Source organism: Mastigoproctus giganteus, chromosome 5 (assembly GCF_048544385.1).
Source record: "Mastigoproctus giganteus isolate SK-2022 chromosome 5, ASM4854438v1, whole genome shotgun sequence".
Lineage (NCBI taxonomy): Eukaryota > Metazoa > Arthropoda > Arachnida > Uropygi > Thelyphonidae > Mastigoproctus > Mastigoproctus giganteus.
This window is the reverse complement of record NC_143579.1, coordinates 73,047,914-73,075,475: the sequence shown is the minus strand read 5'-3', so window position 1 is coordinate 73,075,475 and position 27,562 is coordinate 73,047,914. Positions and strand designations below refer to the sequence as shown.

Below are 27,562 nucleotides of genomic sequence, written 5' to 3'. Positions count from 1 at the left end.
GAGCTGCTGGAACGGGTACAGAGAAGGGCAACAAGATTAGTAAATGGAACAAAGGGTTGCTCTTACGAAGAAAGGCTTAAGTTTTGCAAATTACAGAGTCTGGAGACTAGGCACCGGCGAGGTGATCTGATAGAGGTGTATAAGGCCTTGAATGGTTTGAGCATGCTCAATGCGAATGGGATTCTTCATCTTTCTCAGAATAATCACCTCAGAGGGCATAAATTCAAATTGAGGAAGGACGGATGTCGGATAGATGTGCGGAAATTTGCCTTTGGCCAGCGGGTGGTTGGTTGGTGGAACCGACTTCCATCACTTGTTGTTGAAGTTGATAGCCTAAACAAATTTAAAGCTCAACTGGACAGGTATTTCGAACGAACGGAGGGGTGAAATGGGAGTGGGTTTTTTTTTTTTTTTTTTTTTTTTTTGGCTGATGCTGAATAAGCTTGCTTTCTTGCATCGTATGCCTCTACTAATGCTAATGCTAATTCTTCTCTTTCTTGGTGATTCCTTTCTACTTCTCTCTATCTCTGTCCCTCAGGGTAATAGGGAATTTTTTTTTTTTTTTTTTTTTTTTGGCTTGTGTAGCATAAGCCTCAGGCTTCCTTGCACCATATGGCTAATAATAATAATAATAATAATAATCCTAATCCTAATCCTACCGACTGTGCTACCCACGAGAGCTGCTCATAAGCTTTTGGGAAGACTAGTATTATTGTGAATGCTAAATGCCTCGATCGACGCGGTTCAAAAACTTGCAGCGAGGAATAATAATGGGATACTATATAAGCAGTTGGTCTGTACATGAAAATCCTTAGGTAAATGATTGGTGATATGGTCTGTTTTTGATACCGTCAAGAAATGACCAGGAATCCTCAAAGTTGATACAACTGTCTCTGCAAATAATCATCCACTCAGAACGAGCAAATTCGGCTGAGATGCGCAACTTGGCTACAATGTTTAAAAGACCCATGAAAAAAAAAAAAAAAAAAAAAAAAATCATGTATTGCACGTTACCATTTTCCAGGCTACTTTCACCTTCCAAAGGGGGGAGGGGTGGAAGGCTATTTTCACCGTATGGTAGTTCACTGATCGTAACCACAGTACTTCTCGCGAGGATGCTACAGTGGTTGTTTTCTGTAGATTGATATTATATTTGTTACTTATTTTACCTTCCTAAAACCAGATAGCAGTAATCGGATTCCCACGATAAAGTTGTCCTACACGTTATTCAATTTCAATAACTGTGTATATAGGAATTTCTGGAAAATATTTGCATTCTCTTTAATTGAAAATTAATTGTCGGAACATTGGGGGAGGGCGCATGCTGTCTGCAGTCCGCGTGCTTTGCCCTTACGGTTAAAATTTTATTTAGTGAAAGGGTTCTTTTTAATTCGAACTTGACAAGTCCTTAGAAAATGTATGGTCACACATGTCATTGAGAGCTGTAGGAATGGCATTATTGAAAATTGGTGGAGTTATTCATCTTTTAGAAAACTCGTCTCATCAGGTATATCATCAACATGAGTGTAAAAGCACAATTCAGTATGGTCATCTTATGTCATTCGATGATGACAGTAGTTTTGTTTTTTTTAACCCTCTGAATGTTTGAGTTGAATGGGATCATATCTTTCTATGTATATTTTAACAAGTGACTACAATTATATAATATAAATGAAAATGTTCTTGGTTGGGTTTAAGCCACTCCCGGTATGCGCCTGTGATCCTGTCTGTATTATGGCATGTTATAGATGTCAGTGTGTGTGTATATATATATATATATATATATGCACACACACACACATATATATATACACACATATATATATATACACACACGCACATATATATATATACACGCACATATATATACGCACACACACATATATATATACACACACATAATCGGACCTCTATATAACGAAATCAATCGTTCCCCTGAAAAAATTCGTTATAAAGAAATATGACCTTTTCAACAATGAAAAATACTGTAAATTCTGAAATATAGTAAACGATGGGAAAGAAGTGGGAATGAATAAGTTTTCTAACATTTTAAAACAAAGTTTATTAATACATACATACATATTAAGAAATTACCACTTACATGATGCCCACAATTTATTAGTAAACCTTTAAGAATTATGTTGTAAAATATTTGGTTATTTTTTGTTGTACACTGGATTGTACTGTGCACTGTTCACAAAACTGTTTGCATTTGTTTAAACTTTAAATGTTTGCATTTGTTTAAATACTCAGATATATTTTCTGTTACATTATCTTCCCACTGAAGACCTCGATGCAAAGTTTCAAAAGCTGCCTATGTTTCTTGTTTGGAAGGTTTAATATTGCCCTCATTTTCATCCAACTCATCCTCGATATTGTCACTAGTTCTTTGAATACTCTCCAAAATGTTGGAGTCATAAATACATGTTCAGTTACTATGACGTCATTATCAACTCCTAAAAATTCATCAAGAACAGTTTCTCCACTGATCAAACCTCGCTTGGAACTCTTTCCAAGATTATTATTATTATTAGCCGTATGGTGCAAGGAAGCCTGCTCAATGTATTGTAGCAGCTTATTCCTTTCATCGCTGTTTTAATTGGCATTTTAGCAAAACCTACTTTTGCAAAATAATTCTTGATCGTTTCCATCTCATCTTGACTCCACACTTTCACCAACTCTGATATGCACATCTGCAAATCTATAACAGAATCTATAGGTTGGTTGGTTGGTTTCTATTCTCAGTATAATTGTTTTCAGTATGCGCCTTCGGTAGTGCATTTTCAAATTCTTGATAATGCCTTAGTCCATTGGCTGCAGTTAAGACGAATTATTCAGAAGGAAGAAAAGCTTCACACTCGTAAGTTTTGAAATTACCGTGTGACCGTGAACAGGGCAGTTGTTGACAATTAACGCGATTTTTATGTTTTCTTCTGTCATCTCACATTCTGGTGAGTATGGGCTTGGCACACCCAGGGTCCTGAGCTGAATATCATCATTCTTCTTTTTCTTGGTGATTCCCTTCTCTCTCTCTCTCTCAGGGTAATTCAGAAATTTTTTTTTTTTTTTTTGGCTGGTGCAGCATAAGCCTCAGGCTTCCTTGCACCATATGGCTAATAATAATAATCTTTTTATCAAAATTTAAGATCCACTGCTCAAAAATTTTGCTTATCATTCAGGGTTTTTTGTTGTAGTTGTAGTCCAACTCTAATGACTTTACTCCTTTGAAACATTGGGGTTATTTACTCCACTTTCATCAGAAATTACTTTTTCTGGCACTCTTTAAATTTGTCCAGCCAACTAGAACTGGCTTGGAATGTTTTGTGCCCAAGAAAAGATGCTTACTCCATAGCTTTTTTTCTTGTATTAATAGCCCATATCGACATGTTTTGGTCTCGAATCAACTTCATCTATTTAAAAACTGCTTCATCTACAAAGGGTACTAGGAAAGTTTTGCAATACAGCTTTGTTTATTTAATTTTTTCAAAGTAATTTCCTCTACATTCAATACACCTCTCCATCCTCCGAAACCAATCTTTAAACCAGTTCTGCCAAGTTTCACTAGGGAGTAAAGCACACTCGTTGTCCCAAGCCCGTAGAAGGTCCTCATCACTGGAAAACCGCCTCCCTTTTAGCTTCATTTTCACATGCGGGAACAGTGCAAAGTCGCAGGGAGCAAGGTCTGGACTGTAGGGAGGGTGCTCGAGAAGTTTCAGTCCTGTCGTGGTCAAATATTCGGTGCAGGCTTTGGCGCGGTAAGCTGGAGCATTATCGTGATGGAGGTACCAGGTGTCCATTCTTGACTTTGGCCGCAGGTTCTTCATAGATCCAATGACTTTAGGCAGGCATTGTTCAGTATACCACTTAGCTGTGACTGTCTTCTGCGTGTCCAAAACGACACGTTCCACAATTCCACTCGATTTGAAAAATACAACTATCATTTTCTTCTTTACAGATCGGGATTTTCTGACAATTACGGGTGTGTCGTTATCATCAAAGACCCAAACTTTGTTTTGAGCCTTGGTCGGCAGATCGTAATAGTACAGCCAAGTCTCGTCACCTGTCACGATGTTGTTCACATACCGAGATTGTCCCTTATCAAACTTTTTTAACATCTCCCGGCACCAAGTCACACGTCGTGTCATCTGCTCTTCAGTCAGTTGATGCGGCACCCAGAGAGAACAAAGTTTCTTCACGTGCAAATGATCTTGCAGAATCGAACGAATTGCTGGTGCATTTAGGCCCAAAGTATCCTCTATCTGTTGGTAGGTCACTTGCCTGTTTTCGTCAAGCATTTTCCTTACAGCAGTAACGTTTTCCTCCGTAACTGACGTTCGTGGCCTTCCCGGCCTCTCCGAATCCTCCAGAGTGAAATTTCCCCTTTGGAATTCTCTATACCACCTGAATATCGTTGTACGATGTGGACAATCATCATCTAGTGCAAGAGTCATTTCTTCTAAGCACTGGTCTATGGTTAAACCATGCACGAAATTATACCGCAAAACTGTCCTTATCTCATTTCGTGACCACGATATCATCGCAAGCACTTTACACTCTCACTACTAATGAATAACTGAGCCCATTGACTTGGCGCGGTGGCTACTATGCACGTATGAACATGTCTCAACATGCAGCAACAAGCAGCTTCCTGTGATTCATTGTTGCGTCATATTGCAAAACTTTCCTAGTACCCTTTGTACATCTTCCCAAAGGCATAATTTTGACGCTTCCAACTGGGTTCTGTTTCCTCAAACAGTTTAGGAATCAAAACAGGGTTTTTCAGAATGGTTGACACATTACTGGCAGGGACATCAAATTTTAAAGCGATTTCTTTTTTTTTTTAATGCCACACAATCTACACTAGTAAGCACTTCCACCTTTTCACACTACACTCAAGGATTTCCTCTTAGACACTGTAAGGTTACTTGCACAGTAGCTAAAAGAAAAATGATTTAGGGACTACTTCTAGCTGTCATGTTAACAGAGACAGGTGACATTTATGAAAGTGTGGATGGCTCATTTCTTTGAAACAACAGATGAATTTCCGAGATAAAGGAAAATCATTCTCTCCTAATTCTCTAATAGGATGCTTACGGTAGAAAAATAGGCTGACCAGAGCTAATGCCCGCATCAGGAATATGCCTCAATCTTTGCCAATGGCTGTGGATAGCTGACCAGCGGGAATTCTCGGCATAGTAGTATTTAAGTTTTACCTCTTTTTAGCCATTGCTGACCCACTGCTTAAATGTCTCTCCCAAACTTCCATCTTTTTCTATCCTGCGCCATGGTTGGCCAGTTTCCTCCTACAGGGTTTTACAGGCACCATTAAATTGTAAAATGTTTTAACTGTTAATTTGTGGAATTAAAAGCTAAAGGGATTAATGCTTAATCTTTTTAGATCTTAATTTGTGCTTTCTATCAGTTTTGTTGCCTAAAGGCCAGAGGTGCAAATGATACGTACCTACCCAGGTCTCTCGAAATCAGTTTGTCATATGGAAAATTTCTTCATTATACAGAAAAATATTTTCAATGTAATGACCAATGGAAATTCAAAAAAGTTCGCTACATAGAAAATTTCATTATATGGAAGTTTGTTAAAGAGCGGTCTGACTGTATATATATATATACATAAATGTTTTTTTTTTTGTCAGACATTCCAATAAATTTGTGGGTGGAATTGTATACTACACCAATTATCAAAAGTAAATGCTGACACAATAGTTTTGCTCTGTTATTAAATTACACCTAGGGGTGCATATCTGGTGAGTATGGGCTGGGCATACCCAGGGTCCTGAGCTGGATATCATCATTCTTCCCTTTTTTTGGCGATTCCCTTCTTGTTCTCTCTCTCTCTCTCTCTCTCTCGGTAACTCAGGAATGTTTTTTTTTTTTTTTTTTTTTTTTGGCTGGTGCAGCAAAAGCCTCAGGCTTCCTTGCACTAATGGCTAATAATAATAACATACTTAAGTTTTTCTGTAGTCTGATCTGGTAATGCTTTTTTAATATGTGGCCTCCTGAATGGAATGCCCCTCCTTGTAATTTAGCGTTCAGTAGGAATGTAACAAATCACAAGTGAATGTGTTTATATATTTCATTGATGGCCATAACTTTTTATTTGCTTGTGATCTAAAATAGATAATGCTGTTTTTGAAAGATGTTAATTACATGATTTAGAAAAATTTATTTTTTATTTATTATTTTTTTTTGGTAGCATGTATTACACAAGCTACTTTCAACCAAAACTTCTACTTCAGTTATGAAAATGGCAAACAAAAAGTTGTAGTACAGTTTGTTTTTTTGTTATTTTTTTATTTTTATGCAAGATTCATTGAGTATGCATACAGGTATTATACAATTTGAAATAATGACTTATTAATAAGGAAAGGTGGGCAATGGACCACCTTGCTCCCCAATAGGAACAGAAGGATATTACGGCACCTTTGGGAACTTATCACAAAGTATCTGTACCACTGGGCCAGCAAAACATGATGCTGGTGCCCTGTCCTACATTTAAAAAAAAAATAAAACCTGATGACTTAGTCAAGAAATATATGGTCATGCTGGAAAAATGCTTGCTGTGAGATAGGTTAAAATGTTATTGTCTGCAATTCTGTCCAGATGTGATAGAAGAATCTTATCATGAAAGCCTTGTAGATAATTTCAGACATCATGCAAATCTTGTGGGATGCAAGGAATCCTTAAGACCTCCTCTATAGCTGATTCTATAGAGGAGGTCTTAAGAGTTCCAGAAAACTACTAGTTTGTGGGGGAAGCAGGGAAGTTACTGATAACATCAGATTAAGGATTTTAATCAACATTTCACTCGCACCCAGAAAACTGCTAGTTTGTGGTGGGGGGAGCAGGGAAGTTACTGATAAGATCATATTAAGGATTTTAACCAACATTTCACTTGCACCCTCCTTCAGAGTACATGTGTGACACCTTGCAATTCTGTATATACAGAAAGTGAGACACAACAATTGCCAGTAGTTACATGCCACAGAATATGACTTCAGCAAATAACCATAAGTGATATGTTAGGTAGTAAAAATAATGCAAAACTTAACCATGTGTATAGTAATGTCAAGAGTGTTATATGTAAAATGAAATAACTTGGATTTCTGGTCAGATAAAGTGATGCTGATGTAGCAATAACTAAAACATGGTGCCATCTTGAGATAGGGGATGATGAATTTTGCTACAGTGAGTACAATGTGTTCAAGAGCAATAGGAAGGAATGAAGGGGTAGTGTTATTTTGCCTGTTGAAAGCTGCTTGAAAGTGACGAGATGATTCCAAGAGCTTGATCAAGTCCAGGCAGATGTTGAGTCCTTGTGTGAGATGATTAGTGGTAAAGGGGAGACAAGTGGTTACAAGGCAAGCAGTTCTGTAGATATGATAAAAATCTCTAGGAAGCTTGAATGGGTAGTTAAGAGCAAGTGTATCAAATATTCTTGATGTAATTCTTATCAAGGATCCAAGTACTGTTTAGGAACTGATAGTGGGAAGTGGTCATGTCATAAAATTGACTATAGGCTTGAGGGACTGCAAGGTTTATGTGGAAGTTTTTCTTAGCACAGCAGGCCTTAGTTGGAATTTATTTTGTAAAGATGGTATTCCCTTAAACAGTGTATGGGAGTTTTTGCTAATTCCATTGAGGATGCATTAATAGTTCAGGGAACTGCTAGATTGGGGGGGGGGTAGGTAAGTCAGCTGTGGTGATTAGCTCAAGTCAGTGGCATAAGACAAAATTTCATTTGCACTCTCCCTGAGAGCACCTGTGTACAACCATTAATAACCTTAAAACTGAAAGGGAAATTGTATCAAAGCAAAATTCATCAGCAGTATAAAACCATAAGGAAAAACACTTAAGTGTTTATAAGGGGTGTATCAGAGTTGTCAAAAGCAAAAAAATAAACTTAAATTTGTCTATCCAGTAATGCCAGGATTATTGTAAAGAAATTAAATGAATTTGTCATGATTAGGGCAGCTAATGCTCATGTGGTTGGGCTATTGAGATGTGGTGCCACTCACAGATATGAGGTGAATTTCATTTCAGTGAATACTGTGTGTTAAGGAGGGGGGGGCGCCTCCGTAGCCAGGTGGGAAGGAGCAGCAGTGCGTAGCACACGCTTCTTGATTAGACCGGGGTTCGAGCCCGTCACCACCAAATACGGAGGATGCGGAAAGGTCAGGGAATGACCACCGCATATCCTGGAGCAATATGGCCATAGTTGCTAATGCTCCTAAAAACCAAATAACAACAACAACAAGGAGGGGGGGGTGATGCTTCTGATCAATAACTGCACAAAGATAATGAGAATCTTCCCTGAGCTAGATCAAGGTGATGCAGACATTAAGTTGGTGTGGTGTGATGTGACTTGCAGTATATAAAGATAATAGTAGGGGTTTGTTATAGACCAAACAACTTAGAGGAGTATTAAAGAAATCTCTTAGGTAATTTGAATGGGCCAGCAAATACAACTTTCTCATTGTGGGTGACTTCAACCTATATTTTATAAACTGGAATGCCTGTGTATGTGTGTGTGTGTGTGTGTGTGTGTGTGTGTGTGTGTGTGTGAGAGAGAGAGAGAGAGAGAGAGAGAGAGAGAGAGAGAGAGAGAGAGAGAGAGCGAGCAAGCAAGCGAGCACGCTCCTACTAAGGAGCGTAACTGTCAAAAACTTAACAGTGGGTGAACTGATAGGGTATTGACTTATCACATGGAATCTAAAGAAATTTATCTAGGAAAAGAGATTAAATTTCAAGAGAGGGACTGTATTGGAATGGCATATATCTTGGGCTCGATTAAAGTGGAGTGACTTGTGTATGATGCTGGATACAAACGCACCATGGGAAATGTTTGAAGGATTTATCCTTGAAGCCAAATGTATTCATACCAGTGCTCAAATTCCATAATGGATGATAGGTGAGATTAAGAGGTTGATTAAGCAAAAGAAATTAGAATGGGACAGTTACAGACAATCATGTAATTCTGATTTTGTATAAGCACATGTATGAATTTTATGAAGTTCACCTATAGGCAGTGAGTCGTCAAACAGTGGAATAAGTTTCCTTCCAACTTGGTGGAGGCAGTGAATCTAGCTAAGTTAAAAGCAGAATTGGATGATTACCTTGTGGGAAAGGGACTGATATGAAGATTCTGTTTTGATGGTCAGAGGAAATTTTGACCATCAGAAATTTTGATGGTCAGAGGAAAAGGTCAGGCTTTAATTTCAGTGAGGAGAGGAGCTATATTGAACTGAGGTCTATTGAGCTCTGGAACTATTAATATGTGCTGCCTTGAACAATTACTCTATGCTTAACTGTAACTATTACTCTGTGCTGTCTGATATTAATGCATTACTGGGTGTTTGAAGAATTTACCCCATAGGATTATTACTATATTTAATACCACTCATATACCACTTAAAATTAATAATATAGTTTATTAAGCTATTCGTCTAAATTACTATGCATTAAGGTGATGTTTCAGGCATCTTACTGATACCCATCATCAGACCATGCTGCTGACAGACTCCTCTTGCCAGTGCTCCCAGAAACCTGATGTGCATATGTCCTTCCCCAACTGTGTTATCCTGTAGGCCACAAACATATTTGTTCCAGTTGAGAATTACTGAAAAAAAAAAAAAAGATTTCAAAATGAATGACAAGATAGCTGAAATATTTGATTGAGCAGAAGGCATGGGATAATTATAAGATAACTATAAGTAAATCTGTAATAAAACCACTGATGGAGTAAAACTTTCAAAAGCTGAGTATGAAAATTTACTGGTGAAAAGAGCTCAGAATTAGAAAAGGAGTTACATGTGAATGCAAAAAAGGAAAGTAAATTCAGCAGGTCCCTTACAAGATGAAAGAGGTGGCATAATTGACAATCCAGCTGAAATGGCTACCAAGTTGAACAGGTATTTTGCAACTATCTTGACTATTGAAACCACACTAATACCATATGGGAATTTTGAAATGAGTTGAACTGCAGTGCCATGATATTAGAGAAGATGTATCTGAAAAGTTGTCAAGGCTGAGGGAGTGCAATATAATTAGATGTTATACATCTAATTATATTGAAAAGGCAGCAATTCACCCAACAAATAAGCCAGCATCTCTCAATCCATAAGGGAGGAGCTAAAGAAGTAATGGGCAGTTATAGACGAGCCATTTTGACTTCTATGGTTTGTAAGATTATGAAATCTATGGTCAAAGACATGATACAGAACCATTTTGAGAAGAATGTCATCTGAAATGGATCTCAGCATAGTGTCATGAAGACGAGATCTTTCCTGGTAAATTGCTGTGTTAAGGTTATAAAGCAGTTGGATGCAAGAACTTTGACATTATATATTTAGCTTTTAGTAATATTGCTCTTGCATGTGGTACTAAAGCTTAAAAAGTATATGAGTATTAGAGTGAATTTCTCTGTCTGTTCTGTTTTGCCATTCTTATAGCTTGTCTTTGGGTGTTATGATCAGAGTATAATTTGCATAATTCTTTTATACAGTGCCATTTTCCTTTTACTAAGTTTTTCTTTTTCCATCATTCCTTTCTGTATTGCTTGACTTATCCATTAATCTCATTTCTGTGTAATTTGCTGTTTTTCATCTACAGACCTTCAAAATGTCATGGTTTAATTATAGCCACCCTTTATATGCCTCCATATAAAGGGTGGCTAATGTTCATAATGGTTTATCATGTCACATTTGCAGAAATCTTGGGCAGAACAGAAATTGATGATTGTACATGGTGTGCTGCTTGGCACAGGCTTTTGGGCCTCTTTTCTTCAAGAAAACTGGAATTGCAGTTCATTACCAAGAACTTATCATGCAAAGCTTATTTCATTCTTTGAAGAGAACAAATAAGACTGTTGGTGCCAACAAGATGACATAATAGTCCATACAACCAATGCAACTGACTCCTTTCTGTGGGACATTTTGAAACAGCATCTATACAAACATCTCCTACATGTCAGGGCTGCAACAGAATATTGAATGGCACATTTCAAAGCAGTGCTTTTGGCCTTTGTAGGGGGGCAAAATATGCAAATTTGTGCAATATAAATATGGTAATCCTTTTGAGTATATTTTTTTAATATGAAATACAATACATGATATATGGACATAATATACTGTTATGAATGCATGTAATTTTACATAATAATTTTACATACAATATATTTTGTGATTTCATTTAGCTAAACAAATCAGAAGGTCGCTTCGCTCCCTTCTGCCTTGTGTCACACAAACCTGAATTATACATTTTTTATATTTTATTTATTTTTCAGTGGGGGGAACCCCCCACTTTCCGTAAATACAAAGAGATTTTTAGCTGCCTCAAAAACATGGTGATGTTAAGTCAACACCAACCTTAGATAATGTTTGACCTTGACTTTTCACAGGAAATTTGTGTTCATTGAAAAATGAAGTTAGAATACATATGAATCCTGTGGAATATATTCTTTCGATCCAGCTCTGTCACCTGTGACGTTCACAAACCAAACCAAACCAAACCAAACATTTCTTCCTTATTTCCACTACACTTAGTCTTTCTTTTTTTCATATCTTTCCTTTCTTAATTGTGAAGCCATTTGCTTTTCTCTTACTGCCACTATTAACAACATTGCTAATAGCTGAAGAAACTTTTGAAAAAATTGAATCGTTGCCTTGAGACATGTAGAATTCTAAAAATTAAAAGCACTAAACTAAAAACATTCTTTATAAATATTCTTTAATTATATATATAAATATTCTTTTATATATATAAATTATAAATATTCTTTTATATATATAAACTGTAAATATTCTTTTATATATAGAAAAATTTCGAGACTGAAAAATTAAGAGTTCGTAAAAGTGTCTTTGAGACAGACCTGTCAATCACTTTTCTGTAGTATGACGCAATATCAGTTAGCCCTACCTTGCGGAAAGCAAAAAGTGTGCACGTGAAAAAGTACTATTTTCCAAAATATTCTTTTATATATATATATATATATATATATATACAAAGGGTACTAGGAAAGTTTTGCAATATGACGCAACAATGAATCACAGGAAGCTTCTTGTTGCTGCATGTTGAGACATGTTCATATGTGCATAGTAGCCGCCGCGCCAAGTCGATGGGCTCAGTTATTCATTAGTAGTGAGAGTGTAAAGTGCTTGTGATGGCATCGTGGTCACGAAATGAGATAAGGACAGTTTTGCGGTATAATTTCGTGCGTGGTTTAACCATAGACCAGTGCTTAGAAGAAATGACTCTTGCACTAGATGATGATTGTCCACATCGTACAACGATATTCAGGTGGTATAGAGAATTCCAAAGGGGAAATTTCACTCTGGAGGATTCTGAGAGGCCGGGAAGGCCACGAACGTCAGTTACGGAGAAAAACGTTACTGCTATGAGGAAAATGCTTGACGAAAACAGGCGAGTGACCTACCAACAGATAGAGGATACTTTGGGCCTAAATGCACCAGCAATTCGTTCGATTCTGCAAGATCATTTGCACGTGAAGAAACTTTGTTCTCTCTGGTTGCCGCATCAACTGACTGAAGAGCAGATGACACGACGTGTGACTTGGTGCCGGGAGATGTTAAAAAAGTTTGATAAGGGACAATCTCGGTATGTGAACAACATCGTGACAGGTGACGAGACTTGGCTGTACTATTACGATCTGCCGACCAAGGCTCAAAACAAAGTTTGGGTCTTTGATGATGACGACACACCCGTAATTGTCAGAAAATCCCGATCTGTAAAGAAGAAAATGATAGCTGTATTTTTCAAACCGAGTGGAATTGTGGAACGTGTCGTTTTGGACACGCAGAAGACAGTCACAGCTAAGTGGTATACTGAACAATGCCTGCCTAAAGTCATTGGATCTATGAAGAACCTGCGGCCAAAGTCAAGAATGGACACCTGGTACCTCCATCACGATAATGCTCCAGCTTACCGCGCCAAAGCCTGCACCAAATATTTGACCACGACAGGACTGAAACTTCTCGAGCACCCTCCCTACAGTCCAGACCTTGCTCCCTGCGACTTTGCACTGTTCCCGCATGTGAAAAGGGAGGCGGTTTTCCAGTGATGAGGACCTTCTACGGGCTTGGGACAACGAGTGTGCTTTACTCCCTAGTGAAACTTGGCAGAACTGGTTTAAAGATTGGTTTCGGAGGATGGAGAGGTGTATTGAATGTAGAGGAAATTACTTTGAAAAAATTAAATAAACAAAGCTGTATTGCAAAACTTTCCTAGTACCCTTTGTATATATATATTAAATTTGGTTGTGTAATTTTTCCCTCACTTGGTATATTTGCCATGTAATGGCTTTTCAAATTCACATTATAAAAACTAGACAAAACTTTTGTGGAAAAATTTTTGCTTTTTATTATAATCTTTATAATGAAATATTTGATCTTTACTTTATTAAATAATGAATATATTTTATTTTTGTAGTGCTTATAGAGGGAAAAAAGTGCTTATTAGTAGTGGCAAATGATGCAAGGAAACAAGCTTATATAGCATCAGCCAAAAAACAAAAACAATTCACATGTTACTTGCCCATCTCCACTAATAATTGTCTAGTTTTTGCTTAAATTTATTCAAACTATCGACTTTCACAGCATCAGATGGAAGTTTAGCCTTGCGTGTTAGGAAACATGAGGTTACTTTAATTTATTTACTTTTATTCTGTTTATTGTTTCATTCCTGTAAATACTGTATTTTATTAAAATTTTAATTTTTGAGTTTATTGGTCATCACAGGAAATCTTCCACACCAAATGGAAATTTGTTCCAACAATTAACTACCTGTTGGCTGAAAGCAAATTTCTGCACATCTCTTCCAACTATCCTTCCTCAATTTAAATTTATGCCCCCTTATGTGTGTGTCTGAACAAAAGTAAGAGTGCATGGCATCAACACATTTAGCTCTTGTAGTCCATTCAAAGCCTTAAAAACATCAGTCAGATCTCCTTAGGTGCATAGTTCCAGACACTGCAATTTGTAGGAACTGGTCTTTTTTTGGTAAGAGTACTGTTTTGTTCTCTTCACTAATTTTGTTGCTCGTTTCTGCACCTTTACTTGAGATGTAGCCTAACCATTGCAGTACTTGAGATGTAGCTTAACCATTGCAGTACTTGAGATGTGGCCTAATCATTGCCTTTATATGCCAGTACAATCACCTTCTTATTACTGCTGACAAAATTCCTTTATATCATTGACAAAACCCAATGAGCTGTCCCAGCCATTGCTCAGAGAACTTCATGTCTGACTGCATTATTTTTGATTCTCCACTTCCGTGAGTGTGGTATCATACATTAGTATATTATTCTGGGAATACTGCTACTCATATGTAGTAGCTTGCATTTGTCAATTTTAAACTTCAATTATCACTTCTCAGCCCATCTGGTTAATTTTTTTAGATCGTATTGCAGGCATACCCTGATTACTGTCATTAACCATCCTACTAACCTTTGTATCATCTGCAAACTTAAACATTAAAATATAATTAATATATGAAAATAAAATGTTGACAATTTGACCTCTTTGGAATTCAGACAGGTCAGTCATTTTCTTCATATACCTTTTTATACCACCTCTAAATAAGCATCAGCTTTTATCCTCTTTCCTTCACAATACTACCAGCAAGAAACAAACACACAAACAAATATATATATATATATATATATATATATATATATATATATATATATATATATATCACTGCATGCTCATAAATACGTCATACAGCCTTTACAAAAACAACTACTGTCATATCAAGTGTTTTTGTTATTTTCTATTATATTCCATTATTTCCACTCTCTATATACCTCTGTGATTAAACATTTTCCCTGATATAAACACATTTATTATTATTGTGATGTTAGGTTTATAAGGCAGATTCTGAGAGGTAAAAAAATAATTTGTGTATTTATATTTTATGTGGTTTTCTTTACCAAAAATTTTTTGGTAAAATAACTTTCTTTTTTATATTATATGTAGGAAAATATAAGAGAAGAATGAGAATTACAAGTTTATAAAACAGAATGCACTGTTTTATTCATTTTGGTGTCTGATTCACCTCTGTCTGCTGTTATGTAATTTTAGCTGGAGCACCAGCAGAATCAGCATTACAGGTAATTTAATTTTATCAAAAAATTCGGCAAATCTAAATGCTTTTTAACCTTTTTGCAATATTGGTTTATGCTGATAAGTAGTAAAAATATAATCCTTTCATATCAGGATAGGATTTCAGAGTATTCAAGATCAGTGAATATCAATTGGTGTTGAGCAAATTAAAAATGATAATTTGTGGGAAAAATAACTGACAAAAATTTTAATAGCTCTTAGATTTATTAACAGCCATTAAATATAGAACCTTGTCAAAAAGTTAAATGATATTTCTGTTGCTAATATGACTTTAGATGGAAAATTGCAAAAAGTAAAGAGAACTCTGTTGAAAGTCAAAACAGAAAATTCACAATGTCGTGGTGGACTTAATAAAAAAAATAAGTTAGTTAATGTATGCAGTGTGTTACATTTCAGGCACATTAGCAAATAGAAATAATTAATTATTTATAACAAAATAAGTCAACCCATTGACATCAAACTTTGTTACAAAGATTCCTAAAATATTCTAAGTAAGCATTAAAATTTTGAAATGGATAAGAGCACCTGTTCAAAATTTATAGTAATATTTCTATAGGGGGAAACTCAGGGGCGAATGCTTTGAAATCAGAATTGAAATTAGAACCATCCTAGGTGCCAGCAGAATATATGTTGAAAATTTGGTAACAATTCACATTTTTATTGCCTAATTAATGCACTTTCATTTGTGCCAATTTTTGTAGTTGGGGGGGGGGTGACGAGAACTGTGAAATCGGAACCAGACCTGAAATTTTCCCCAGAACCAACAGAAAATTGGCCTCTGAGTTTTCATTCTAAAATAATATGCAAAACTTACTTTCATTTTTGCAAATAGATTTCTTTGGCTGGAGGGGGAGGGGACTATCATTGATCTTAATTTCCTATGAAACATGCTGAAAATGTGATCTCAATTGAACTTATTTAGTAATGCCTAAACATTTGATGACATACTTCCATTCCAAGTTAGGTAAACTATGCAGTGCATTACATTTCAGGTATGTATTTTTTTCTTAAAATTAATTTAATTTTTTTTATTTTTCTGTGATTAACCAAAGTTGAAAAGTAATATAGTTATATTCTTATCCATTAATTACTAAGATTATAACTTTCGAGAACACTTAATAAAACTCTATAGTTTTATGTTTTTGAAACTTAGCCATTAGCTAAATTATAACTGTATAATATTTATTACTCTCCTCCTTATACTCTGTTTTTTAGTCTCTCTATCTATCTATCTATCTATCTATCTATATATATATATAAATAATATTGATAAAAATAATAGGATATAATCACATTACTGAATGACTAAGTAAGCAAGAAAAAGTATTAAATCATTAAACTGTAATTGTGTAAAATTGCTCTGTAATCACCAGGTGCAGCTAATTTCACCGATTCTGGTCTAAGCACACAATAAATTGGCATTAACCTGACTTTATTCCATTATTTAAAGTTACTTTGTTTAAATTTCATACTGTGTTTTATTGCCTTCTTTTTGAATTCAAACTTTCATTCATTTTCCTTTAACCAGATTTAATTTGCATTATTTTAGCTTTTTAACTCTTTTATATTTATATATTTATTTTTATTTATGTTTGTATTTTATTCCTTCCTTTTGGTCTCTGTCGGGTCGACTATGATATATACGTTTCGTACGTATACATCATAACATGAAACAGAGACCTTGCCTATTCCGGTGGCTTCTACGGTTTTGGCTGCTGACCCCTTGAAGTAGTAGTTAAAGCTAGGACTCAATGCTTTAGGTACCATTGTTGTTATTATTATTATTTTTATGTTAATCTAATTTAATTTCAGGTTATCTGCTTTTACCTTGCTAGCTTTTTCAATTTTTTCCATGGTAATTAATTACACTTGATAGGTCAGTAACCCTACCCAATACACTAAAAATATACATTTGTCTATATATATATATATATATATATATATATATATATATATATCTATATATATATATATATATATATATATATATATATATATCTCTTCACAAGTGACATCATGTTCATGAGGCATACATAACAATACATACAAAGTGTGCACTGACTGTGTAAAGCTTAACAGTACTGCATTACAAATACATTTAATCTATGAATTTCTTAAAATTAATCAAATTAAAATTCCTTTAATCTATTTAAAATTAATCAAATTAAAATTCATTTAATGTATGAATATCTTTTTTCCATACAAATTATGTGAAAGAAAATAATAATAATTGCCAGATTTTTGTCTTTCCGCTTTGAATGAAATTTGGCTAGCTCAACAAATCTTTCAACAAAAAATATAAAATTTCACAAAAACCTATCCACTGGAAGTCAAGTTATGTGTAGACAGACATGGTGAAGATGATAGGTGTGTATGCATATACTAATGAACCTAAAAATAACTAATAATACTAATAAAATAAAAATGAGATAAAAGTAAAATAAAAAAGAAAATTTAAAGGAAAATAAAAATGAGATTTCATCAACCTCTTCCATATATTTATCTAATCCCTATTTAAATCCACATAAGCTCTCTGCCTTTACAAGGCTAAGTGGTAACATATTTCATCAGTTGTCTACTCCTTGACTAAAGGCATGTTTTCATTGTATTGGATGCCCGTGCATTTGACAGCACTTTTATTCATATGCCATGGAGATTTTGAAGTATGCACACCATAAGTTGTCTATCAATCAGGAGAAGGCATTCTCATTAGTACTAAACATTGCTTTAGCTTGAAGTTTAAGTTGACAAATTTTAATTGGCAAGCTTTTAAATAAATAAAATACATTTTTTGTTTTACTGTGGAACATCCATGTAAAGTAAATAAAGTTTGCAACTTAAATGATTTTCAACCATTTTTCTTATATTTTTTGGCATCACATTGATTTGAATGAGTGGTATGTGTAACTCTGGGTGTAACAACCTAATATTCAAACTTGGTGTACTGTTAGAAGATAGTTTTCTAGTATAGAATCAAATACTAAAATGCCTAATTCTATGCAGGATGACATTCTCTGAAGTCTGGTCCAAGACTGGATCATCCAGTGTAAAATGTTTTGGTTCCACAGGAGGTAGTTTTACTGGTTTGATTTAATTGTAAGAGAAACCAGGAATATATTCTGTAATAAAGACAAATGAAATAGAACCAGATTCTGTTGGGTGCAAAAATTGGAAATGGAAAAACCTGCTACCAATTCTTAATGGTAAAAGAGGGTGTAAAATCTGTATGGGAGCTAATAACTTTAAAGCATTAGGAAATGCTTTAAAGAAAAAAAAAAAAAAAAAAACAGAATTGAATCTCTAAGTAGTTAGAGAAAAGTTCTGCATATATGCAAAAGTCAGTACAAGCAAAAAGACATTAACAAATGAATCATCAGTAGCAATTCTCTCACCAATCATGATAGCTTAAGACATGTTCTGAATACCTTTTCTGGTTGAAATCATATTTAACTTTAAATAAAAAAAAACAGGAATTAAAGAAATACAAAAATATAACTCTAAGGTCATGCTGTAAAAATGTCATGAGATAGGACAAAATAGCCTTGTGTCTGCAGTTCTGATCAAGACTTGATAGGAAGGATTATATGATAAAGGCATTATTAGATTAACTTTAGACGAGGGACTCTACAAGACTTATGTAGGGAAATTTTTCTCAGCTGTTAGTTTGGAATCACATAGTATTTCAGTAATGTTGTTAATGTTTTTCTAGAGAATCTAGAAATCAGATACTGGTGGGCCAGCTGCCCACCTGGCTACGGAGGCACCAATAATACAGTGGTAGCTACATAAATTTCATCATCCTCTTAAAGGTTTGCTATTGCCTTAATAGCTTCCTCTATAGGTAAAATTATGTATTTCTTCCATTCTAAGACACACTTTTTTCCCCCTATAAACATCTCTAAAAACAGGGTGTGTCTTAGAATTGACGGCGTCTTACAATTGCAGTTTTTTTTTTTTGAATTTTCCCATGCTTTACACAGCACCACACGTTTTGTTTTTACATGGAAACCCTGCCTCCAAGTTATCGCAGTCTCCATTTACATCGGAGAATAAAGTGGCGTGGGTGATTTCATGTGCTTTCGAAATGTGAAGCCACCGTTATTTCATTATAGTGGAGCTCACTCAGCAAAAACTAGGAAGTTTTGTTTGTATCTTTGAAAGTATGTAAGAAGTGGAGTTACTGTATTTCGTTAATTTTGATCCTTTATTGCACATTAAAATGTCAAAAAGATTGCACTACAAAGCCGCATTGAAATGAAAAGTTACTGTGAATGCAAAAGAACCTGGAAATAGAGCTATGGGTCGACATTTTGACAATAGTGAAGTAAATGTTCGTCGTTGGAGAAATGATCACAATTCCATATTTTCGTGCAAAGCAACAACCAAGTCCTTTACAGGACCTAAGAAAGGAAGATTTCCACAAGTTGATGAAGCTGTGATACATTTTTTAACGGAGACACGCGCAAAAGGATTACCCATCACTCGACAAGCCATGCAATTGAAAGCCGGAGAAATTGCCAAGTCCCTCGGAATAGAGAAAATAATTTTTAAAGGCAGTCGCGGCTGGTGTGACAGACTCATATGTTGCAGTGGATTATCGTTAAGGCACCGAACATCTATTTGTCAAAAAATTCCTGCAGACTTTCAACAGAAGCTGATTAACTTTCAGTGACAGGTGATGAAATTAAGAAAAAAAAGAAACTATGATTTTAGTCAAATTGGAAATGCTGATGAAACCCCAGTCTTCTTCGATATGCCTTGAAATTACACAGTCAACGCTAAAGGTGCTAAAGAAATCAAGATTCTAAGCATGGGCTATGAAAAACAGCATATCATTGTGATGCTATGCATCACCGCTGATGGTCGAAAGTTGTCACCATATTTAATTTTAAATAGAAAAACCATACCGAAGAATGAAATTTTCCCCAAAGATGTTATTGTGCGTGCACAAAAAAATGGATGGATGTCGGCAGAGCTTATGGAAGATTGGCTAAATGTTGTGTGGAATAGACATCCTGGAAGTCTTTGTAACCCACCTAACATGTTAGTACTTGATGCATTTCGTGGACATTTGTCCGAACGTGTCAAAAATAAAATTGTGCAAAAACGTGGTGACTTGGTTGTGATTCCTGGTGGCATGACTAGCCAACTGCAGCCACTCAACGCTTCAGCCAACAAACCATTTAAGGATTACTTGAGAAAGGAATATGAATCCTGGCTGTTGACTGACAACCTTGTGCTGACACCTTCCGGAAAAATTAAGAAAGCGCTGGCATTAAAATTGGCAGAATGGGTATCAACAGCCTGGAAGCTGATCCCAGAAACAATAGTAAAGCACTCATTTAAAAAATGTTGCATCACCAATGCTCTCAATGGCTCAGAAGATGATATATTATGGAATAATGAAGATAATGACGGCTCAGAAGAATCTGACTCTGAATGTGAAGTAGACTCTGATATTGATTCAGATGCAGATATTGACGGCTCAGAAGATTCAGAAGGAAGTGATGAATAACATACCTACTGATAAATACCAGTACTATTGTTGTTAGTAAATTGAATTCTATTATAACGAAAATATTTGTAAGATTTATTTTTAGTGTTTTATTTTATTTTATTTTTTTTCTTAGAATCAAAGCTTTTTTTTCTGAAATTAAGGTGCGTCTTACAATTGATGGCATCTTAGAATCGAAGAAATATGGTATGTAATCTCAAGACATCATCCTGTAAAACTAGTGTGATATTGCATCAGCTTGTTTATAAAAGCCTCCACCTGCTGCTATATCTTCACTTTCTATTCAGCAGCAGGTATAGTGCACACTCATTTAACTCCAAGGAAGAAAAGTGTAATTATTGCTTTTTCTATTTGACGTATAGCTGCAAAAGTTGGCTATAACCAGTCTGCTATGTCAGTATTACTTAAAAAGAAACGTGATGCTGGAGATGTCACTGGAGAGACTGGACAGAATTTTGAAGCATCTATGCTTCTTTGATTGTCATGCAAGTTACACAGACCTGAAATCTGTGTGGAAGGATCGTATTGAGGTAAATTTAAGTGATAGACTGTCTGCCGAAGATTGTGGTGATTGGTCTAAAAGAATATTGACCTCATAAGAAGCTATTATTGACAAAATCCACAAGAAAAAAAAAATGATTAACTTGGACTAAAAAGTGTGCTAATTGGTCAGTTCAGTAAAGGGAAACTATAATATTCTCTGATGAATCCAAATTTAACCTCATTTATCATCCATGGATTGAATGGTGAATGCTACATTTGGCATAGATCTAATGATACTTATCACCCCAGCTTTACTATTCCATTAACAGTAAAGTTTCCATTAGGCCAAATGGTTTGGGGATGTATAATGTGCAGAGGAGCGAACACATTTTGTAATTATTACTGTTAATGGTGATTACTACACATGTTTTAAAAGGAACTCTTCTGCTTATCATCAGAGGAATGAAAAATTGTCAGAAGGAATGAATATCATCAGAAGGAATGAAAAATTGTTTTTCACATGCCTCTTTGCCTTGCCACACTGCTTGAAAGTTTAGTGCAATGTTACATAATTATTTAATACAATTTATAGTGTGCTAATTTTAACCTTATTCAAACACAGACTATTTTATCAATTTTTTTTTTTTTTTTTTTAGGTGAAGAAGTTCATGCAAGACTACAATATCCGATTATCATGGTGAGGAAAATAGTTCCGATTTGAACCCAATTGAAAACTTCTGGAGTGTTATGGTACAGAAATTTGCTGCTAAAAAGTTAAGCAAGACGACTTGCAAGAAACCATGAACCAAGCAGCGATTATATGAAGAATCTGATACACTTCATGCTAGACAAGGGCAAGGCTGTAATTAAAGTTTATATCGAGCCAGCAAAATACTAATATTTCTTATTGAAGACCTAATGGTATCACAACAGTATTTTTTTGCTGCTGGTATAGTTTTTTTACATTTTATTACATAATGTTAATTTCAAACATTGATTACAGTGAAAAAGCTTTTATAATCTGCAGTGTATTTCTGTGATTATTTGTAAATAAATATGTTTAAATAGGTTTTTAATTTATTTTCTTATCAATAAAATGCGTTATCATTTTACATCAGTGTATAACAAATTTGAGGCTATAGGGGCATTTATTTCAATTGTAATACTTGTTTTGGAGAAAATTTACAGGGATGCAATTTATGTGCCCACCAGTCTATAAAAAGCAAATGTTGTCCTAGGGAACTCGCTTACCAGGTTTCCAGCCTGGTAAGCGAGGCTGGAAACCTGGTAATCCATTATAATCAATATATAACTTTTATAGTTCTATAAAACTACATTTATTATATATATATATATATATATATATATATATATATATATATATATATATATATATAAAGCTATATTTTATACGAGTATGAAAGTTAAACATATTTAATTTTTATAGTTCTATAAAAGTTAAATATGTTCTTTCACTTCATATGTTTTTAAAAGTTTAAAAACATAATTGCTAAATGTTAGACCTGAAATCCTCAATGCATTACAAAGCAGTGAATTTTAAATATAAAGCTTTATTTTAACTCTGCTTGTTGAAACACTGCATTTAAATAGAAAAACTGTGAATACATGTATACATACTAATCTTTTTATTTGCCACTTCTTACCAATAGATTTGAAGATATAACGAGATTATTCTTATTTCCAATGCCAAGAATATTCTTAGCATAAATACAAACTCTTGTACAACAAAAAGAAGAGTTATAAAAAAAAAAGAGAGAAAAAACTGCACTGTTTAATTTTTCTATTAGTTATTTAAAATTTTATTATCAAATTTTACAGTAATATCAAATTTTACTCTCTCATTTAGCAGCATGGCAGACTTATGTTCATTAGCTGGTTCATCTGCAAGGCGTCATCACATCGAATCTAGTTGCCTTTTCAGTGATGTTTGTGATCCCATGTCTTATTTTAAAATTGATCCATCAGATTTTTTGAATGAAGTTATAGAAAGAAGTGCATGCCCTCGCTGTAAGAAATCTCGTCGCTACTATTGTTATACCTGTTATATTCCAATGCATGGAATAAAAAACAGTATTCCACAACTTAAGGTATGATCTATGTAACTAATGCTCCTAGCTTATTACATTATAGTGTGTGTGTGTGTAAAAAGTATTTTATTTTATTGAAATGCAGATTTTTTCCCTTCTTTAATGATTGTCCCAAATTTTAAAAACTAATGAGTCTATAGCACAACTCTTAGATGAATAGAAGCTTCAGAAGATAGAAGGAATCTGTTGTCATTAGATTATGAAGAAAGATACTTCTCTGTGAGCATTCTTTTGATGAGAGTGAAGTTTTTTGATGAGAATGAACTAAGATAAATAGTACAGAATTATATATTTTGAAATCTGTCTGGGAAGATTCTTCACTGCTGTTGTTTTAAAAATTGAATAATTAAATTACATATTAGATCAGAAATGTTCAGAGAATTCCACAAGGCCCTGTTCTTAGTTTATTTTCAAATAAAACACTTTATTTGTAATAAGAATAAATTGTTACCAAAAATAATCTTAAAAAAAAATAACTTAAGTGTAGTACTTGCAAGTGTTGAAGGCACTACACTTCCTAAATCATATTAAACATCTGTGGATTACTTGTTAAAAAAAAAAACACAATGCTAGATTGTTATAGTCAGATTGTGCAGATTGTTATATTCTGCTTTACTTATATATAGTTGTAATGAGGTCTTGCCTTGACTGTGGTGACTTTTAGGTAGAGCGCATTAGCATGCCTCCAGTACAACATCTCTATACTTGAGACCCACTAACCTTTGCTTAGTACTAGAAGAGAGATGTCACTACTCAATTATATAGAAAAAATTCAAGAGCCTGGCTACTCAACCCATATAGCGAATACTTAAATGATCTGAAATATAATCTACTGCTACCAAATTACAGGTGCTAACAGAATGCTGTAAGGCACACCTTGATAAAGTCTTCAATGACTGATAAATCCAGATTCTTCATGGACTACCTCATTACCTTGTGATACAGTAGAGTTTCAATTATTTGAAGATAGATTAACTAGCATTTCTCTGGCTATTCCCAAAATTAAAACAGCACATGAAAGTGATTTGAGTGGATTCAAGAAAACCATTCGAGCACAGTGGATTGCCTAAAAGCATTTATGAAAGAAGGCTTCCAAAAATGTTTTGATTAGTGGCAGGCATGATGGAACAAATGTGTAGTTGCAGAAGAGGGTTGTGTTGAAGAATATTAATCTAAATATTTAACAGTAAAACCCTCAGATCTATTCTGACATGTTGCTATAAGTACTAGCAAGTAGTTAACTTTGCTGAATATTAAGGAGTGAATGTGTAGATCAGGAGTAGCCAATCTCTTTCCTTTTTATTTAATGTGCCACATGTCTTGGATGGCATGCCACATGTTGGAGATGTGGCATGCCATCCAAGACAGATATTGCATAATTTGGAAGAGCAAGAAAAAAAAAAAAAATGGATGTCAGACTACAGCTGACTCACATTTATATTTGTAGTCCATGACTTCGTGGGTAGCACAGTTGATAGGATCTCTGTTCTCCCCACACTGGGTGGAAAAGACCTGAGTTCGAATCCTGTCAACGACAGGAGGAATTTATATGGGTTTTTTTCAAAATGTGGCTGAGTTAGTTGGTCAGGTAAGGATAGCATGGGGTTTTCGTCCAGCAAACCGAAAATTTACCTCAGAACACACAATTTACAGACAATATACACGGAGCAACATGGCTTTAGTTGCTGATGCTCCTAAAACCCAACAACAACATTGTATTCTGTGTGGTGCACAATATTTTTGCTAGCTATATAAATTAATTTCATGCTAGATAAACTTAATATGTACTTTGTACAACATTTAGCTCTTCTTTTTCTTCAGTTCTCTTTTCTAATCTAAAAGAACCCTTATCATTACCATAGGAAATGATGTATATCTGTAAGAGTTTTTTGCTTTTCTAAAACAAATTCAGTTACATAACTGCTTCCGCCTACTTCATCAATAGCCGCTATAATAAAAATAATAAAAAAATTCAGTTACAATTCAGTTACAACCCAGTTCTCTCTTCTAATCTAAAAGAACCCTTATCATTACCATAGGAAATGATGCATATCTGTAAGAGTTTTTTTGCTTTTCTAAAACAAATTCAGTTACATAACTGCTACCGCCTACTTCATCAATAGTTGCTATAATAAAAATAATAAAAAATGAAATAATAAAAAAATTATTAAATGAAATTAAATTTAAAAATAACATACAGGCTTATACAGATATTCTAATTGTCCACTCTCATGTACTTTGCCTTTTATACAGTAATTAGATGTTTGCTATATAAAATGTATTCAGTATTTGACTTGATGCAGTAATATCCTTTATATTTGTTAGTGTATTATTTGATTCAATTTTATCAACTTGTAGATCAGAAATCTAGAGAATTTATTTAATTTCATCTTTTGTAAGCCCAAATTGGACAAATTAACTAATAGCATGAGCTTTTCTAAAGATTTTCAAGGGTATAAACCTAATGCTATCTATTGTAAACTGCCAATGATTATTTGGAAACACTGATACCATGGCAGCACCTTCTTGAATATTTCTAGTCTAGAAATGTTCAACTAGAAATGTTTATACTCATACATAAATGGACACATTTAAGAAGTTCATATATGAACGTTGTGTATATATATATACTCCTCACATGTATATATACAGTTGAACTTGGCTTTAATGAGCATCAAGGGGCTGACAAAATTTCCTCGTTATAACCATTACTCACTATATCAGTGATGAGTTAAATCTACCTCCTATTTTTTTAATTCTCAATAACTTGATAAAAAGATAGATTAAAAAAAACAAAAGAAATATTAGAGAGAAAAAAAATAATATAAATATATACCTACATATCATTTCTATTAAATGCTTGTATAAACTACAATACGCTTAATATTAAACACACAATTTATTTGTCTGTAATTTTAAAACCATACACTTAATACTAAACAATTTATTTCTCTGTAATTAAAAACAATATTAATTAATAATAAACACAATTTAAATTAGTCTTTTTATTTATGAACCTTAAAATTGATGTTTGTTTTAAAGATTTCACTTTGATATTTCTTAAGTTTCCCCTTAAAACACTCAATGTGTTAAGTCTCATTATTTGCCTCAGTTGCTTCAAAAAATGACTGTGTCCATTGCACCTTGAAATTGGGAGATTGTCGGCTCTGATTTTGGTTCACTTTCACTTGTCATCATATCATCATTACAATCATCGTCTTTATTGAGCATGATATCTACAGTGTCACTCTCTGTAGGAAGACCACTAGATAATAAGTTGTCATCGACTCATACAAATTCCTCGATGTTATCTGTATTAAAACCTACAATGTTGTTATGTAGCAACCATTCAGATAATGGTAAGTTGTTTTCTTCATTTCCATCATCTTCATCAACAATTGAAATTTCATTTGAATTTGATTTTGATTTCTTGAAGCAATTCGATATGGTTGTCGAAGTAACACTGTTCCACACATCATTCAATAAATTTATAGCATCCAGTATCGATATAGACTCATTAAGCTTCTGTCTTCTTTGACTGATTAGATGTAAAACTAGAAATCTTTTAGAAAATCTTTCAAATTCTTGATTACACCTATGTTCATTGGTTATAAAATTGATGTCACACTGGGAGGCAGAAACACTAGCTTAATGTTGGACAAATTTTGAATCTGGGGATGTGCAGGCCAGTTATCAACTAACAATAAAATATTTTTCTTCTTTTTGAATTGCTCTTTATTCCAATCATTTATGTATTGCTGAAAAATAACCAAAGTCATCCAAGCTTTCTTGTTCACAGTGTAATCCATAGGAAGTTTCCTTACATTTTAGAAACACCGAGGTTTTAACAATTTTCTGATAACAAACAGGTTTTTTTTTATCAGTTCCTGTCATATTTGCGCATCAAGCACTGTCAAGCAAGTCCAATTTTTTTTTCACCATTCATTCTCCTTTGAATTTAAATGTATTGTCAGGTGTCAAATTATAAAAAAAGTCCTGTTTAGTTGGCGTTGTAGGTGTCTTTGTCATTGAAATCTTTCCTGATTTTTGCCCAAACACAGTCAATCCATTCATTTGCCATTATTGGTCTGCAGATTAAGATTCTCCACTAATTTTCGCATAAATGATGTTATGTCGATTTTTAAATCTATCCAGCCAACCTCTGTTATATACAAAATCATTTCGTCCAAATTGTTTAGCAAATTTTTCTGCTTGAGCAGTCAAGATCGGACTGTCTGTTGAAAATCCAGCACTTCTTTGTGTAGTGAACCATTTAAGCAATGCTTCATCGATGTTTGTAA

General features: G+C 34.3%; 1 protein-coding gene across 2 annotated transcripts in view; it reads left to right on the top strand.

The window, feature by feature from the left end:
* Positions 1-1,279: 1,279 nt before the first annotated feature.
* LOC150085486 (tRNA-uridine aminocarboxypropyltransferase 1) overlaps positions 1,280-27,562 on the top strand; it is an 88,507-nt gene continuing 62,224 nt past the window's right edge. Inside the window, exons 1-3 of one of the 2 annotated variants that reach the window (XM_090373293.1) lie at positions 1,280-1,507; positions 15,009-15,142; positions 23,024-23,261. In XM_090373293.1, the coding sequence (XP_090229419.1) occupies positions 23,025-23,261 (237 nt within the window). In that variant the 5' untranslated portion in view covers positions 1,280-1,507; positions 15,009-15,142; position 23,024. Of the gene's footprint in view, positions 1,508-15,008; positions 15,143-23,020; positions 23,262-27,562 lie in introns of both variants that reach the window. The other variant, XM_090373292.1, reaches the window with a different exon arrangement.